General features: G+C 39.6%; 1 protein-coding gene across 1 annotated transcript in view; it reads left to right on the top strand.

Moving 5' to 3' along the window:
- The first annotated feature begins 3,283 nt into the window (after positions 1–3,283).
- LOC117939077 (tyrosine-protein phosphatase non-receptor type 12-like) overlaps positions 3,284–13,960 on the top strand; it is a 43,520-nt gene continuing 32,843 nt past the window's right edge. Inside the window, exon 1 of the mRNA XM_034864123.1 lies at positions 3,284–3,896. Within this exon, the coding sequence (XP_034720014.1) occupies positions 3,795–3,896 (102 nt within the window). The 5' untranslated portion in view covers positions 3,284–3,794. The remainder of the gene's footprint in view (positions 3,897–13,960) is intronic.

Genomic DNA, 13,960 nt, shown 5'->3' with positions numbered 1-13,960 from the left:
TGAGTTAAAGGGAGGAGAAAAGAAAGAGACATAGGAGAAAGGGAGATAAGAGGGGAGTAAGGAGAAATAGAGAACAAGACGTGTTAAATGAAGCAAAGAGGATGGACAGGGGTAAGTTGTTGAGTAAGAATACGGGACTCTTACTATGATATGTAATCAAACCCTTGTTGTGCTTCTTTTCCACAGAGATGTCAAAGGTCAGGGTCAGATGCAGTACAGAGAAAACAGAAGCAATGCAAAGAAAAGGAAGTGACAGAGAGAAGGGGCTGGATCTCCAGAGGCCATAGGGTCTTTTGTTAAAATAGTGTTCCCCATTCAACCATAACACACACGCACACACACACACACACACACACACACACATACACACACACAAAGTAAAGAAGAGTACTCTTTGGTGTGGGTTCATCTCTTTAGCATGCTTGACCTGTTTCCGCTTAACTGTGGAAGAAAGAAACAAATCTCACCACCATCACACATAATTCAACCGCAGACGTCATTGCACTCCATTCAGACCCAGTAGATAAACACAAGTATAACATGCTGTTATCTGGTAGTTTATTGGCTTAAAATAATAACAACAAAAAAACTTAAAAATAACTTGACTGATCAAATTGAAAAACATTAGGTTCAAATGGTACAATTCTGTCTGCACATGAATAATATTGCTAAACATCATTTTCAGGATAATATGCAACATAACTAAGATTTAATTGTCTGTGGCTAAAACTATGAATTAGATCTTAAAAGCCCCGTGACATGGTGTTCTTTGGTTGCTTTACGTAGACCTCAGTGGTCCCCTAATACTGTATCTGAAGTCTTGTTCCCAAAATCATCCTTGGTGCAGAATTACAGTCACTAGAGCCACTTCCACGATAAGCTTTCCTTAGTATGTGCCATTTCTGAGTCTGCAGCTTTTAAAAAAAGGGGGGGGGAGGTGGAGGCTGGGTGTGTGTAGCCTTGACCAACTGCCACTTTGCTTGTTTAAAAACCATGATGTCTCTCTCATGGGTGGGCCAAATTCTCTGGGCGGGCAAAGCAGAGCAAGGGGAGCTAACCTTGCTCCTTATGACCTCAGAAGGGGCAAGATTCCAGATCGGCCCCTCTGAGCTTTTATTTTCTCAAAGGCAGAGCAGGATACACAGGCCTCAGTTTACACCTATCACCATTTCTCGCCACTGGGGGACAACAGGCAGGCTGTGCACATTTTAAAGTGAAAAACCTCAGAAAGTGAATTTTCATGCCATGTATAGTCAACTGAATATCTGACAGACAAACGACATTTCAATATATCACCTTGGGCTTGTTGACACACTGCATGTTGTGTGTTTTCTCTGTGTTGACTCAAATTTCACTTTATTTTGTTTAAGAGAGGAGAGGAGAGCAGAGGAGAGATTTACCAAGGCAGGCTCTGTTATCAGACATGTTCAAATCAGCTGTGTCCCTGATGTCAAGTAAATAAAGAGGGTACAGAAACAAAGCAAATAAAACCAAAATGTTTACTGAGGATTACAAGCAAATAGGTTTAAAGACAAGAGCAACAAAAAGCAGTTTGTGTGTGAAAGCTTGTTGGCTCAGTGACAGCGTCTCTCTCTCCCTCTTCCTCAGTCTGAATAGATGGGTTTGTTTGTTGTCACTGGTAGAACTAAAGGAAAACAATGTCACTCAATTCCCCTTCTCTCCATGTTTGTGTTTAATGGAAGACAGTTAATCACGCACAAGTGTCTATTGAGTTCCCGTCCTCCGGCATCTGTATCCAGAATACTCATTTATTTCCTCTTTTCTCTCCTTCTCTCCATCCCTATTGCTCTTTCTTTCTTAACAGTTTGGCAATCATGTTGTAAATTGCATTTATAAAATAAAAGGGAACTGAATGCTTAAAACTGACATACCTTAATAAAGTTATGAAACCACATTTCTATTGCATAATTTCACACGTTTAACAAACTTACACACACACAAGTCTTAGTGAGTAACATAAGGCAGGCTTACAGTGGCACACACACACACGCAAAATTGTGTAACCGGTGTGACCATCAGTGGAGATTTTTCATGACAAATTTGTTTGTTTCTATTTATGGTTGTATCTTAATCCAGATTATATATCTTTGCCATTAATCTGTTGGCTGTCATCTGCTTCTTCACTCTGGTCTTTACATGATATCTATCTATCTATCTATCTATCTATCTATCTATCTATCTATCTATCTATCTATCTATCTATCTATCTATCTATCTATCTAGCCATCTAGCCATCTAGCCATCTATCCAGCTAGCTGGCTATGTATCAGTTATCCAGATTAAAATCCAGTAACTGCTCTGGCTTTGAGTGACAGGATTATCATATAGAGAAATTGACTGCACCTGGACCTTTTGAATAATAGAAATGATTTAATTGAAAGGTGCCATTCCCAGAGTGACATCTTACTGTGTGTTACTTTTACTTCTAATTTTGAGTTGTAATATTGCTACTTAAATAAGCGACTATTCTGGCAAATTACAGAAATGTTAGATGTAAGAGTGTAAAGTTCAGGACTAATTTTGATTAGAGGTCAATGAGAAAATTCATCCCCTTCGCCACAACTGAAGATAAAAAGCCTGGTTTATAAAACAATTATACAAGACACGGGGGGAAAAATATGTATGCTAAATTACAGTAAAGGACATATGTAGTCTTCTCATAGAATAACTTAGAGGCTGGAAAATGAAATCAATTTAATCTATTCTTTGAAACAGATTTCATACTAAACAAAAATCCAAATGAGTTTAATTGGCACAGCTGTTGTAAAGAGGCACGACTTTTATTTATATTTGACTTTTATATTTTATACTTTTAAAAATGTAAATTGTCCTTGGTCTATCTGGCAGATAATTACATATTTGAACATACATGCACAAACAACACATAAAACAACATTGACCAAATGAATCTGACGAAAATACCACTTATTTCTATGGTATGCAAACTCCAAGCCATTCACAAAATGTAAGAAAAAAAAGATTACTGTACCATTTCATTTATTACAAGATAAATTACATTAAATCAATGTACATAACAATATGACAGTTAAATCACAAATGTCTTATATTTAGGGTTTACAATATTTTGGTAATTTCTTTTAATGCTTAATCTTGTCAAAACGACAGACACACTTTCTATCCAATCAGACTTGGATCGTTGGCAGAGCTACATTCACGTAAACCAATGGGATTTTAATTTATGGTGTCAGCTGTCCAATCACAGGCCGCTATATCCTGGAAAGGGAAGTCCATGTTCTCCTTCGGCTTTGCCCAGTCCGGATGTTCCCCAGTAGCGAATAACGAGCAGCAGTGTGTGAATGTGGCAACCGAGGTAGACAGGGAGGGGTAGATAGACTGACCAGACCAGGGTTTTTGTCTTCTTTCACTCTTTTTCTTTTCCCACAGAGCCTCATGTTAACAGTTTATGTGACGCCACGGTTGTAAACTTGTTTGTAGACGTGAAAGCCCGGCCGCCGCTGCTTTTCTTTGGGACTACGTTAACCGTTAGCGTTGTGAAAACAGCCCAGAAGAAAGAAGGAAAGGGTGAAACAACATGGGGCGATAATAAAAAAAGAAGGTGTTGTGTTATGAACCGACGATGACTCTCTGGGAGGACCCGTGAAGCTTATTTATTTTTAATTTATTTCCCTTCTCCCTTTACCTTGTGTCCCGTTTTTGTTTTATTTTTGAATTTTCACCTCCCTTGCTGCTTTGGGAGGTTTTTTCTTTTTTAAAGGAAAAGGCAACGGGATACGTTACAAGAGGACTGAAGGATGGACCAAGCCGGCATCCTGAGAAAGTTTATCCAGGGGGTGAAGGCCATGAGCGAGGGGGACGAGGAGAGGGGAGAGGACAACTTCGGCAGCGACTTTATGGTGGGTCAAAATTGAAATGCCCTTACCTAGCCTCCTTTAACTTATATCTATCTGAACCAAACCTCTCTCCCTTCACATTGTCCACCTCTTCCTCCATACGGACCCTTCATATCCCACCCCCTCCCCGTCTCCTGGTTCCCTGAATCCCCCAGGAGGTGAGGCAGGGGCGGTCACACTGCCCTCTTCCTTTTCCTCCCATTTCCAGGCTTTACATGGCGGCCTAGCATTGTCTCTCAATCCACAAACACACCACCGGCTCCCGTTTCTTTAAAATAAAGAGACACCAGCAAAGCAAGACACATTCACGTGACTTTTTAGCCCGTGGGCTATTTTTTTTTCTTTACATAGCGTTGTTGGGATAGCTTAGCTTGTAGGTTAATGCTGGCCCAGTGTTATTGTGGCTTACTGTCTGATAACCATGCCTGAATGTAAGGATGCTGTGCAGTAATTTATCGTCATCCCTGATACTCAATAAGCCATCAGTATCCACTAACCAAACTGGCCATAATTGTATGCATTATCTCCTAGTGTTTGCCTTTAGCATCCTGTTTTGTTGTCGTATATGGCTACACGTCTCTATGAAATATTTATAGAATAACTGCAGTTGCTTATTTAGGTTATTTTACTATTGGGCAGATAGGTTCTGTAGTGGATGATAAATCTACTAAGACAAATATATTTGCTGAAGACAGTTTCCTTGCAGACTCAATCCACTTTATTCAACTCTTGTTGAGATAAATAGGGTGACTATAACATTAAATACACACCAATATATAATTTAATCAAATTCAACCGCACTACAAACTACAGCCTCTAAAAGGAACATTAAATTGAATCAAAACCGTTTAAACTGCAAGTTTAAAACTAAACTGAACATTATAGTCTTCATTTCAGTTGTGAGGTGTGAGTGCAGATGTGTTGTATTAGACTGGCAATGTGTACCTAACAAACTGGCAACTGAGTGCATATAATAATCTAGGAAATAATTTAAAACCTAGTGTCTTTCCCCCCTCTAAATGTCTCTCCATAGATGTAGGCTGCAACATGAGCCAACATAGACAAAATATCATTCAAAGTATACAGCAAATTGTGTAGTATTTTGGTACATGTGGACAAGGTGCTTTTTAAAATAGGCATTTTTTGTTTGCCTTAACAATGCCCACAATGCATTCCTAGAGTCTGTTGTGTCACAACTCCTGACTCAAAATAGGACTTGTCTTCCTTGTGAAATTGCTGTAATAGCCACAACAGGTACTGCACTTCTGTAATACCATTTGCATAAGTAGAAGTCATTTTCGTTAAATGGATTTGATTAAAATATGTGAGGAAATGATTTGCTAACTGGAGGATAAATGAACATTTCATTTTAAATGTCTGTACAGTAACTGTTAGTAAAGCCTCTAAAGGATTCTCCGTTATAGTTGAACTAGGTGTAGTAGTAGCAGCGGAGTTTGTGTTTCTTTGTTAATTCACATTATGGTCCAGGGAAGTTAAGCGTCTCTCTGTTTTCCTGTACTGCAGTTTGATTATTTGTGAAAGAGGCTAATCAGCATCAGAACAGTTAACTTTTTATCCTTTTGCCTACGGACACACACAAACACACACTTCATTCTCCTTACTTCCCTACTTCATGCAAGCTGCTTGCTGGAGCTTGCAACATTCTTTCTTGGCTCATTTCATAACATTTTGTCCTGGCTTTAAATCTGGAGCTTTCTCAACTCCTGGGCACAATTTGGATAAAAGCTACACAATTTGTAAGGCCTCTCTTTCTGAAATTAGGTGCATAACACATTCTGAAATAAGGGAAACTCTGTGGATGTGTCACATTGTGTGCTGATGACTTGGTCTGTCCTGTCCTTCGAGCGTGTGTTTCATAGAGGAAAACAGGGAGGTAGCGGATGTTGCGTTAAAACCTTTGAGGGGCGTTAGGTTGGACATTGAGGAGGTGCTTTATGGATGTGGGAGAGAGCAATGCATGTGATCAGACTAGAAATTCTGTGTTATTGCCACTTAGTTGGAATAATGATCTATAATCTCTATTACTCTATCTCTACTAAAAAAATAATCAGTGCACATTTCTATTGGCTGCTAAGTAGAGTTGAGTGGGTAAATATAGGTTCTTCTTTTAGCACAACCATACCTCTCATTCATTACTTTACACACATCCACGCCTTGTCACACTGCCTCCTACAACCACAGTCCTCTGCTGTTGTACATGGGAGGACCCATAGTAGAGGTGATATTATAGCTTATTGTTGAAGTAGAAAAGAGTATCTTTATCAAGTTTCCCAACAAAACACCCCTCATCCCCTGCTGCTACTGAAAATGGCAGCCTTTTAATCAGAAACCCTCTTTTCTAACTTGCAGGTCACCACTGACTGCCTGACGGGTCTTGCTTTTTTATGTGATTTTTGTTCAGTTTCCTTTCATATGAGCTTTATTGGCATGAAACACAATAATTCCTTTCTGCGGTGAAACTTATTTCCTGTTAGCCTTTTGTCCATCTCGTGTCCCTCTACACAGTAATATGACCATTAAACAGTTCATGTACATCATCTTTGGGCCATGTTGTAAGCGATTCAATTTGAACTATTTCTTAAATCCGATTATTCACAGTAGTCACGTTCTTTTTTGGCATGCAAACTTGCTGAATGTCGGCTTTGTGGCATTCATATAAATGGTGCTTCAAGCTAAATTTGCTCTCAGCTGGCAACATCTGCTGGTGAATTAAGAGTTTCATCTAAATTATTCAGCAGACAAACCAGCTTGTAGATGAGAAGAAACTATGTTCAGCTTGAGAACAGGTGGGCTGTGTACAAGTATACCAAGCACAGTTAAGACTCGTCATCAGCCACAGCCAGCATGTTAGCTGGTTGCTGCCGTCCCGTCGTACCAATTTCCGAGCCTTACGTGAAGCTTTCAATTGCTGGAGTCAAACGCACAACACCACAAGTGCCTAGGGTGTGCTCTTTTGCACACTGACTCACCAGAACACCCCAACATAACACCCACTTTAACTCCCTATTGTTGTTTATATATAGAATGTGTTTTGTAGGCATAATTACAATGCTCTAGAAGGGCAACATCTCAAAAAGGATATGCTGTGTTTGGTACTCTTTTTGCAGCTGTTGAAACTCTTGAAAATGTTTCCGCCTAGCACACAAATTTGAGATTTATTTTTTTATTTTTCTTCATTTTTGAGATCCATTTTGGCTGTAAGAATTAGTGATGGTGTTCATGGAGAACCCAACAACTGATCTAATTACACGGCATATCCTGATGCATGTTGTGCGGTTACATCAGCCCCCCCAATGACGTACAAATACAGTCCTGAGTCTGAAATTTAAAGGTGTAAATTGAACACATATTTGACGTAACAGTGGTGATATAGTAGCTATAGTTAGCCTTCCATTGACTGCCATTCATTTTACCGTCACTTTGACAAGGAATGACTTTGCATCTGAAGCATTTCCAAGCTCTATTTTCCATTGTTTATTTCTAAAGAAACATGACAACGTATAAAAGGCTTTATTACCTTGTATCTGACGTTATGGCTCCGTAGCAGATGTTTTTATAAAAATAGGCTAACGATTGTCATGACCATGCGACTTACTGTCGCATAGTGGAGGAATTACCGAACAGTACTGGAGAAGCTCTCAGACAGTTTAGACTTACATTAGCTGTTTATCTATAATTATAACCAGCATGTTTGTTAGCAGTAATTAGCCTGTGCCTATGTTATCGCCTAACATATACCTACGCTCTCCGTCTCTGCAAGATTGGGAATGATTGAGATTTCTCTAGGCACAGCTACCAGAAAACTTACAACTGTCAGACACGTTGCCCACGTCACATCTACGTCTTCAAGCTCAGTTGGAGGCTGCGCAGTAACACTCAGCTATCACCGGAAAAGTGCTTCTAGTAGACTTTACTGGTCTCCGTCCACAGCAACGGCATTTGTTGGTCAATTTCTTAAACTGAAGTATTATGTAGTAATCAAATAGCTAGATTACATACTGCCATATCCTCTCAAACACATACAGCATATTAACCAGTATGTGCCTATAATTACAGTTTTGTATGTTGGTGGATTTAAATGGCAGTAAGAAACTCCAGTCCAGTGACTTCAGCGATGATATCATTAAGCATATCATCAGTAAAAGACACACGTTATGGCCATTTGAACCAATCTGGTCCGATGATGATGGCTTCATTGAAAGAGATACAAGTGGGATGAAAGGTGAAGTACTTACTGTCAGGTCCTGGAGTCTCATGACGCAGGTTCTGCAAAATTGGGGCGTCTGTGGAGTCGCTGGTTCCGCACAACCAAACAATTTCAATCTTACTTGTTTCACAAGGGTGGTTATCAACTGGCTCTGGTCAACCCACGACTTTGCAAACCAGCTATTAGCGCGCTTACGTAAGAGAGGCAGTTTTTGAACAGACAGTTACAGAGATGCCATTAGGAACACATCCAGAGAAGATGTAAAAAGAAAAAACATTTGGGGAAAATAGTGCAGATGTAATATGATTTTGTATGAAGAAACAGCATCAACACACAACAAGAATACTGTATAAAACTTGCAAAATTAAGTCACCCAAAAGGTCAAATATATCTAAAAAAAAAAAAAAGAGAGATATACGGAGTCTGGTTTAGATTGCGTTTACCCTAAATGTATCATCTTATTTCAAAATGAAGCACAGTTTTTATTTTGAAGGGTAATGGGATAACTAGAGGACCCTGCAGTGGGTTCAGTCCCTTGACAGAGGGAATTTGGGAATCAAAGTTCATTAAAGTTCAACAATATGCGAAAACTCAGTGTGGGTTCACTTGGCTGCCATGAACGAATGATCTGATGTGGACATTTTCGTTCAAATGAATTGAACAAGGTGTTGCATTTAATTGTGACCCGTCCCGAGTTATATAGCAGACTCACAAATCTGGCTTTGTGAAACCAGCTTCAGGCTGCTAGATTGACAAAGCAAAAGTTAAACAAATCAACAGTGAAAGTAACACCTTGAACTGTGACATATCTCTTAATACTGTTCCCTTTTTAACTTTTTTTCCCCCATTCAGAACACACTAAATAAGAGTTTACTTGCAAAACGTAACATGCTATATCATTGTTTTTCTCGATTATTATTATTATAGCCGAAATCATAATCCCAAATTCAAATTTGGATTAGTTGCACAGCCCTACAGCCTGCTGTTGTGGATGTAATGTGTCTGCAACACTTTCCGCAACTTTCAGAGAGAAGACATTCGTCTTACATGCATGCTCACTTTCTTAATTTGATTAGGACTTGTGTATTTCTACATAAAAAGCGTACCTTTATAGTATTTAGAAGACAGTTGTTTGGTGACAGTGTTACGAGTATAGAGCTAACCAAGGCCAGGTTGATTGAACAAATGCTTGTGACCTCAGTGTCATGGGAAACCCTCTGTAACTACCAGGCCACCGCACAGCCTAAAAGAAACATGCTATTACAGAAGCCCTTTTATTCAAAAGTGCCTCAGTTGTTGTAGAACATGAAGCGGAGAACTCATTTCTATAAACACATTGCCATTTTGGCATCAGTTCATATGTGTGGCACTTGAACAGACGTCTGCATATCAACAGATCCTTGGATATTGCAGGCCATGTGTGAGATGGCAGGCAATACTTTGTGTGTCTTTATAGGTGTCAAAATCCTTTCACAGGTCCAGCAAATGTAGCTACAAACTAGTACTTCACGTCGGAAGATTAAAGACAGGAAATCAATCACACAGTCGGAAACAAAGTCTGATCTGTGTGATCCGCCTGTCATGTGATTGTTTCTAAACACACTGTCGAACCTGCTTTTGGTAACACTGCGCTCGTGTGTGTGTGCACGTGTACTAGTGTGTATGTGTACGCCTCACCTTTGCCAGTAGATTACTCCCGTGTAGCACATCAAAGAAAAGAAAAAGTGCAAGCACACGCTTCTCTAAACATGTGTCCTGTCGGGCAGACATTACACACTCAGAGGGGAGGCAAGAAAATGAGATGTGGCAATATCTAACGTGTGTGTGTGTGTGTGTTCTTGTGGGTTTGTGTGTAGTAGCTTTTTCCACTGTCCCCAGGGGGCTTCCCCTTGTCCTTTCTTAGTTGTGTGTGTGTGTACATTTTAAGTGCCTGCACACACACATTTCAGCTTGCAGCACATGATCTAGAAGCCTTTATGCCCATGTATTACAAAAACACACATAGTGCTAGGCAGTATGACCCAACATTTGTATCACAGTATTTTTTTAAGATTCTGGCGGTTTCAATTTTTTTCTTTCTTTTGCTTGACTGGGCCTTTATACAGGTTTATAACAGCTGATTTCTACTGTCAGGAGTACAAAGAATATCATAGAAACATTTTAATGTCGTCATGTTTGCTAAAAGCTTTGATTACTAAAAGGTTTGCTTGGGTCCACAACATTATACAATAACGTTATATTAGGGCTGGGTAATATGTCGATATTATATTGATATTGGGAAATGAGACTAGATATCGTCTCAGATTTGTGAAATCTTAATATCACCACTTAGTCATTATATCTACATTACTGAAGATTATTTATCCTAAATTTCATTGTGAAGATATTTTGTTAAAGCACCAATTGTCAACAAGATAATATCGCCGCAATATTGTCATCGAGGTACTAGGAATAGAATATAGAATATTGCTATATCTGATTTTCTCTATATCGCCCAGCCCTACCTTACATGAAGGAGAATGCATGAAACAGTTTGGCAAAAACTATTCTCATTGTGCAAAGTGGGAAAGTAAACTTAAATCGAATGAATACACATACATACAACTTTAACATTGTTTCCCTTTTAAAATAATAATAACGTTACCCAACATGCCGTCCGGTGGTGTAAATTTGTAAATGTAAAATAATTAGTGTTAGAAATTTAGAAACTGTGTTAAAGAGAGTTAGTTGTGGGTTATTAATTGTTGTGTTTCAAAGTTACTACCATGACTGAGAAGGGAAATGAACGTACAAACCGGTATACCTCCCAGCACTAAGCACACACACAAAACATCTCACTGGTCAGGGATGCAAGGACCCCATTTATGCGTAACAGCATGGTAGGCTTTTGCCAGCACATAGTGTTTTCAAGAGAAGGGTGGACTTGTGTTTAGGGAACTCAGCTAAGGCAGTCTACTGCTTTAGGTTTATGTAAATATATCCAAGAAAATAATGCATACTTGTTTTCAATTTGGCTTTTTAGCTGCTAAAATCCACCATCTTCCATCACTGACTACAAATTGAGAGGCCTGGTGTTTGTACGGCTGTGTGCTTTTATTAGCTTGTGTGGGTGCAGGGGGCTACACTGCGAGGGTTGACTTGCTTGCGTGCGTGCGTGTGTCAACCACTGTAGGCCCGCCTTATGTTACTTACTAAGACTTCCTAATTTCCTCTGGTGTCACAAGTCTTCTTCTTTCTCACCCGCCCTCCTCCCACGGCTTAACCTAGAAACTCTCACTCTTGTGTGTGTGTGTATCTCTACATAATAAAAGCTAGCTGACCCACAAACAATGTTGAAGAACTTTATTGATCAAGATTAGGAGAGACCGCTTAAACACTGGAAATTCTGCAGTAAATACCCTGTGTGCAGTGTGTGACTTATGTGAAAGGAAATGGCTACATTGAGCAGTCATCTTTGCCATGGCAACGCACACTCACACGAACAAACATGTCGGCAGCATCTGTGTGTCCTTGAAGTAGACAGGATACACCAGTTGTTTGTAAAATTAGTATATTGGTAAACAGACAAATGTCAAATGAACGCACAGAAACCCACACTTAAGATGTATAAATCACACAGGCATGTTACAGAATCAGGCTTAGCGAGAACAGTTTGATGGGCTGTGAATTTCAGAGCCGGGAAGTGATTACTAATACACGCACACAAACACTAAGCACACACTAAACTCACAATGAGCTCCTGTCCCAGTCGATTAGGATTATATGCGGTTTGTCCACATCTGCTTCCTGCAGCAGGCCTCGCTCCAAAGCGGGAAATTACCACCAGGCAAATACTGCTAAATGTTAACAGCTTTGCACTGAAGTCGACAATTTGACTAAAATGCAACATGTCAAACTTTTCAGGTTGTGTCTTTGGGCTCCAGGAATGGGCCTGTGTCTTAGTGCTTGCAGTAATAATTTCCATATTGATGATATCCTTAATTTTTTACCTTATGCAGTGAGTTTTAGAGGGTGCTTGTGGTTTCAAGCTAGAACTGGACAATTGATAGATATATCAATATAGTGAAAGGAGACTGGATATTGTCTTATACTGTGGATATTGTTATTTCATAATATGGCATAAGTGTTGTCTTTTCCTGGTTTTAAAGGCATTTAGTGAAAGCACCAATGGCCAACACAGATGATTGTGGAGAAGGAGGGGAGTCATTCTGATCTTCACGGGGAAAGTCACATGGTGGTCATCTGCAGAAACGCGTTACGGGGGGGGTTCAGTGTCTAACTTAGGGACACGTCTCAAACCCTGACTGAGAAAATGCACAACCAATACTGTAAATGTGTTTCTGTATCTTGTAAGACATTTTTGAATCCTTACAAGCCCTCCTCCACTTGCTTTTCCTATCCAGTTCTCTGACTGCCCACTCTCTAAGACTGGCCACTGCGTAATTGTCTAGCGTCTATCGTTGTTATTGCGTCATGGCGTTTTGTGGTTTGTGTATTCAGTTTTCTTATTCTCTTTACTTGGTAATGCCTTAAATTCAAACTTCAATATTTCCATCCAAAATTTGGGTAAATTTTAACACAGGTTCCAGAAAACTGGCGAAAGAAATGCAAAGTAATCCATCTGCTGTTATGTGATTTACGAGGATTTGAGCGCATTGAGATAAACAGTTATTCACGCTAATTCTCCAGTATTTTTTAAACCATTAAAGAAGAAGAGGATGGAACCAGATGGCATAATATGGGTGCCAGTCAAACCTCATATCATGTCGTATTTTATTGCTGTTTGTTTGTTTTTTTAAATTGAGGAAACACAGATACGTAATCACCTCACACACAGATATTCTGATATGTCAACCAGAAGACAGTCTTCTGATAATTGTTATTGTTTTTCCACATCTCCCTGATCTACTCAAGTCCCTCATCTGTTTCTCTGACTGTCCCACCATCTCTTTCACCACTACATCCTTCCTTCTGCTTTTATTTTATCAGTCCACTTTGTTTTGTCTTTTGACGTAAAATCCACAAACACACCGACTCATTATTCAAAGAAAGCAGTACAAGTAGGTTTTCTGTGTCTGTCGTTCTGTCATATAGCATACTGTATAAGGCTCTGTGTACTGTACAAGCTGAGATTTAAGGTCACAAAGGAAGTGGGCACCCAAAAGTGGCGGTGGTTTTAAGTGTTTGGTTGGAGCGGGTGCTTTCAGTTCAGGCCAGGTCCTTCCTGCTGTCGGTGTGACCGGATTGCCGACCACATGCACGCGTTTGCAATCAAAAGCACATGAATGCAGGTGAGAGGCTGGTCCCTGTATACACAACACTGACTTATATTGGCCAGTAGTCATTAGGTGGGAAGGAGTTCTGGACCCCTGACTCATGCCAAACGTCAGGGTGGGGTTTCATGTTATTTCACAGCGGTTGAGCTTGATTATTCATCTCTCTTTAACCGTTAAACCAACAGTAGACACATGACATGGTGATCTGTTTTTTTTTTTAAATACACAAAACAACAAAACAGTGTGAAGGAATAATTCAAAATCTTGAAAAATAACCTAATTTGCTTTTTTGCAGAGAGTTAAATCAGAAGATTGATACCACTCTCGTATGAAGCTGCAGTCAGTAGCTGTTTAACTTAGCTTTGCATAAAGACGGGAATAAGGGGAAACAGCTAGCTTTACTCTGTCTAAAGTAAAGTAAGTCTCCATTAAAATCAAAATGCTGTCAAGTTGTGTACTGTCAGTTACTTGGCCGATATCAGGAACTTCCTCTTGTTGCTTGTTTCCTGTCCTTATGCTAAGCTAATTGGTTGTCTGCTCCACCTATATATATATATATATAT

This window comes from Etheostoma cragini, chromosome 23 (genome assembly GCF_013103735.1).
Source record: "Etheostoma cragini isolate CJK2018 chromosome 23, CSU_Ecrag_1.0, whole genome shotgun sequence".
NCBI lineage: Eukaryota > Metazoa > Chordata > Actinopteri > Perciformes > Percidae > Etheostoma > Etheostoma cragini.
Note: the sequence above shows the minus strand (reverse complement) of the source record. Positions and strands in the feature narration are given on the sequence as shown.